General features: G+C 35.1%; 1 protein-coding gene across 1 annotated transcript; it reads left to right on the plus strand.

The window, feature by feature from the left end:
- Positions 1-262: 262 nt before the first annotated feature.
- LOC141610723 (uncharacterized) lies at positions 263-1902 on the plus strand. The gene is made up of 2 exons (XM_074428951.1): positions 263-564; positions 766-1902. Exons 1-2 carry the CDS (start codon positions 378-380, stop codon positions 1680-1682), a joined length of 1104 nt encoding a protein of 367 aa, XP_074285052.1. The 5' UTR covers positions 263-377; the 3' UTR covers positions 1683-1902.
- The last annotated feature ends 1796 nt before the right edge of the window (positions 1903-3698 follow it).

Below are 3698 nucleotides of genomic sequence, written 5' to 3' on the forward strand. Positions count from 1 at the left end.
TGCTAAATTAATTACCCCGTTGCAACGCACGGGCATCCAAACTAGTTTATAGTACGTATCAGAGTAGAATGAACCCTAATACTCTAAACCTAGATGATAACCGTGGTAAGCTATGTAAATGATTTATGATGAACTCAACTTTAATACATGATTACTGTAAAGGTGAATAGTTACCAGAAGTAGCATTTACAGTGTGTAGTTTGTAGTTGACTGGTCTCAACATGAGTACCATAAATAATAGACACAAAGCTAATCCCTCTCTCTATATATATAAGATTCATCAGGTCATAAATAAATATAAGTGGAATTAGAATTAGAAATAATTCTCTCTGACTTATCACCAGTTAGTTTCTGTAAGAAAGGAATTACTAAATAGAATGATGAGAGGTCCCTTCTTATTATTACTAGTCTTAATTCTCTCATTCTCATGCTTTTGTTGCACTCTTTCAGATGCAAGACATCATCACCACCCTCACAAACATCCTTCTGCACTTGTTGTTGGTTCTGTTTATTGTGACACTTGCTTCCAATATCCCATGTCTAAACCCACCCACTACATCTCAGGTATATATATGCTCACACCCCCAACTGCCACCCCCCCGTCTTGTCCTAATGCATGCATTCCGCCACCTCTATATTATTCACTTTCTATTTTATACAAGACTCCCATTTTCTGACTTCTGTACTGTCTGAGATGGTCTCTCTTGCAAATTTAGTGTAAATGAAAAGATTTTATAATCCAAGCAATGTGTTTTTTTGTTTCAGGTGCAACAGTAGCAGTAGAATGTGCAGAAGGCAAAGCAAGATCAGCATTTTACCAGGAGGTAAAAACAGATAAACAAGGGAATTTCAGAGTGAAGTTACCATTCACAGTGAGCAAACATGTGACTGAAATCCAAGGATGCACAGTAAAACTGTTAAAAAGCAGTGAACCTTACTGTGCAGTAGCATCTACTGCAACCTCATCATTGATCCACCTCAAACAAAGACAACATGGCAAACACATTTACTCTGCAGGTTTTTTCACCTTCAAGCCACTTAAACAACCTGCTTTATGCAACCAACAACCTAGTATCACCAAATCTAACCTCAATCTCAACTCTATTGGAATTACCCTCCCTAGTCTTCCAATTTTACCCCTACCTCAAATTCCTACTATACCATTACCCGAAACTCCGTTACTCCCCCTGCCCGGAACCCCGCCTCTTCCAATAACTAACCCATTGACTCCAACTATCCCGGGTCCGCCTTTATTACCGAATATACCCCTGTCTCCACTGCCCGAACTACCACCTCTCCCGCCATTTTTCAAGGGTAATAATGAAAAATTAGAAAATGGGTTAGAAGTAACACTACCTCAATTCTTGTTCCCCCCACTCATTCCACCAGTGATCTCCCCGCCGTCAAGCGGGTTACCATTTCCAAACCCATTTAGCCCGCCACCGCTTCTTCCAAACCCGTTTCAGCCACCGCCTTCACCACTTATTCCAAACCCGTTTCAGCCTCCAACTCCACCCCCAGGTTTACTACCCAACATTCCAGGAATCCCATCAATTCCGGGGATAATTCCATCACCACCTCCGCCACCGCCGCCGTCACTGTTCCCGCCATTCTTCCCGCCTGGTTTCCCTGGCATTGGTATACCACCAGCTAAGGTTGAACAAGTTAATAATCATCCTTGATTAATTAACACCCACGCACTCTCCTAAATTATCTATTTATATGGATTTGTAATGAGTTATATATGTTTAGATTGTTGCATGTTTTTCATCATCTTATTTTTAGTTGTCATTTAGATTTGCTAAACTAGTAAAAGACATGATGAATATGTTGTACAATAATAATGCTACATGAATCATGTATGTATGTAATTCTGCTTAATGGAAGGTAATATTTCGAATATTGATAGTTAAGGATAGAATATTATTAGGATTCTATTTAATTGAGACCTTGATATGGAATAAGACACACTCGAAACTAGGGATGTCAATGGATTGGGTTCGGGTCGAGTGACGCCTCATCCGTCATCCATCCGTCCTTTTAAAATCTCATCCAACCCGCCCATCATCCGTGAAACATATCATTCATCATCCATCATCCATGGATGAAACGGGTGGATCGGGTGATAAACGGGGTTGTATATTTATATGTTTCAAGTTAAACAAAAAATGATGATTTTTTATTCTTTACAAAAATAAAGTTAGATTATTATTTTCGTTTAACTTTCTAATGGTTAGGTTCACAAAATATCTATATTGAGAGTATAAAAATATGAAAATTTGAATATTTTATATCTTAATAATGTGTTATATGTAAAAAAAACATTAAATAAAAAGTAATAAAATCGGATGATGGATGGATGGCGGGTGAAATTTCTTCATCCAACCCATCCGTCATCCGTTTCATCCGTTATCCATCCATCATCCATTTAAATCGGATTTTCATTCATCTTTTAAGATCGGATGGATCGAATTTCGATCGGATGCGGGTGAAATTGACATCCTTACTCGAAACCATTCTATTATTATATGCTTTTTTTTATTAAATTTTTAAAAATTTTATTTCATATTTCTCAGAAGAACATAACCATTTTTACTTTTGTAATATGATAAATTAAATTTCTTGTGAAATCCCCCTACTACTAAGAGAATAAAAATTCTCAAAAGTTTTCCCTCCAAATTCTCAAAAGTTTTCCCTCCAAAGCATCTACTTATATAAGGAAAGAAATGAGATTTCCCATTAAACTATTATCTTTCTTTAAAGCATGATTTTTTCATTAAATTCTAAATTATGATTATAATGTTTTAATCAAAATAAAATAAAAGGGGTATAAAATTATAAAATACAAAATTGCTAATTTTTATTAGAAAATGACTTGATGCATACTTACACTGTATAAAACAATAATTATCAGTTTCGTAGAAAAAAATCATTAAGATAATTTTAAAAAAGATATAAATGAAATCATTAACTTTGTGATTAAAAAAAATGATTTCATGACATACCCAATTTTTTTATTAGTTTTGTAGTTTAATTTTTTTTCTCATATCAAAATAGGTGAAATATGAAAATATTAATTAAGCTATAAATTTTGAATAATAAGTAATAAACTAAAAATGTAAACACTCTATAAATACTGCGCATTTATTGCGCGGGATTTATACTAGTTTTGATAAAGGGGTTAATTTCACTTATTTTGACAAAGTTATGGCATAAATCAGCACTTCCCCGCATAATAATCCGTAACAGTTGACAACCACGCACAATAACAAACGATAACGTATGTAACAAGACGATCTTAGAATACATTAACTAAGATAAAAAGCGTGTGATACAACAAGATGCTTAATTATGAAATTAATTAAAGAGAAAGATGGTTAAAAATGGGCTCCTTATAGAGCATGTTGAGGTTGGCGAGACCTATTTCTATGAATAGTCCTTAGTTTACTGAAGGCGGAATTAGGAGACTTGTTCAAGCGCTTGATCAAATTCTTGGTCTTACCATCAACACGAGGTGGGGCATCATCATCAGATTTGTCAGAGCATGCTTTACGCCAAGAACGGAATGGGATTAGACGAATGTTATTAGGATCATAATCATAATGTTCATCTTCTTCTTCTTCTTGTTGGGAGATTGGTGTATTCTTCTTTGGTTTAGGAGCAGGTCTTTGCTCTTTCTTTGGAACTCTTCTTATTTC

Source organism: Silene latifolia, chromosome 1 (assembly GCF_048544455.1).
Source record: "Silene latifolia isolate original U9 population chromosome 1, ASM4854445v1, whole genome shotgun sequence".
In the NCBI taxonomy this organism is placed as follows: Eukaryota; Viridiplantae; Streptophyta; class Magnoliopsida; order Caryophyllales; family Caryophyllaceae; genus Silene; species Silene latifolia.

Excerpts from the sequence above, each read along its gene's own strand:
- LOC141610723 (XM_074428951.1), top strand. The coding sequence starts at position 378 with ATGATGAGAGGTCCCTTCTTATTATTACTAGTCTTAATTCTCTCATTC. Across the intron at positions 565-765 it reads ACCCACCCACTACATCTCAG|GTGCAACAGTAGCAGTAGAA; the intron begins GTATATATATGC and ends TTTTTGTTTCAG.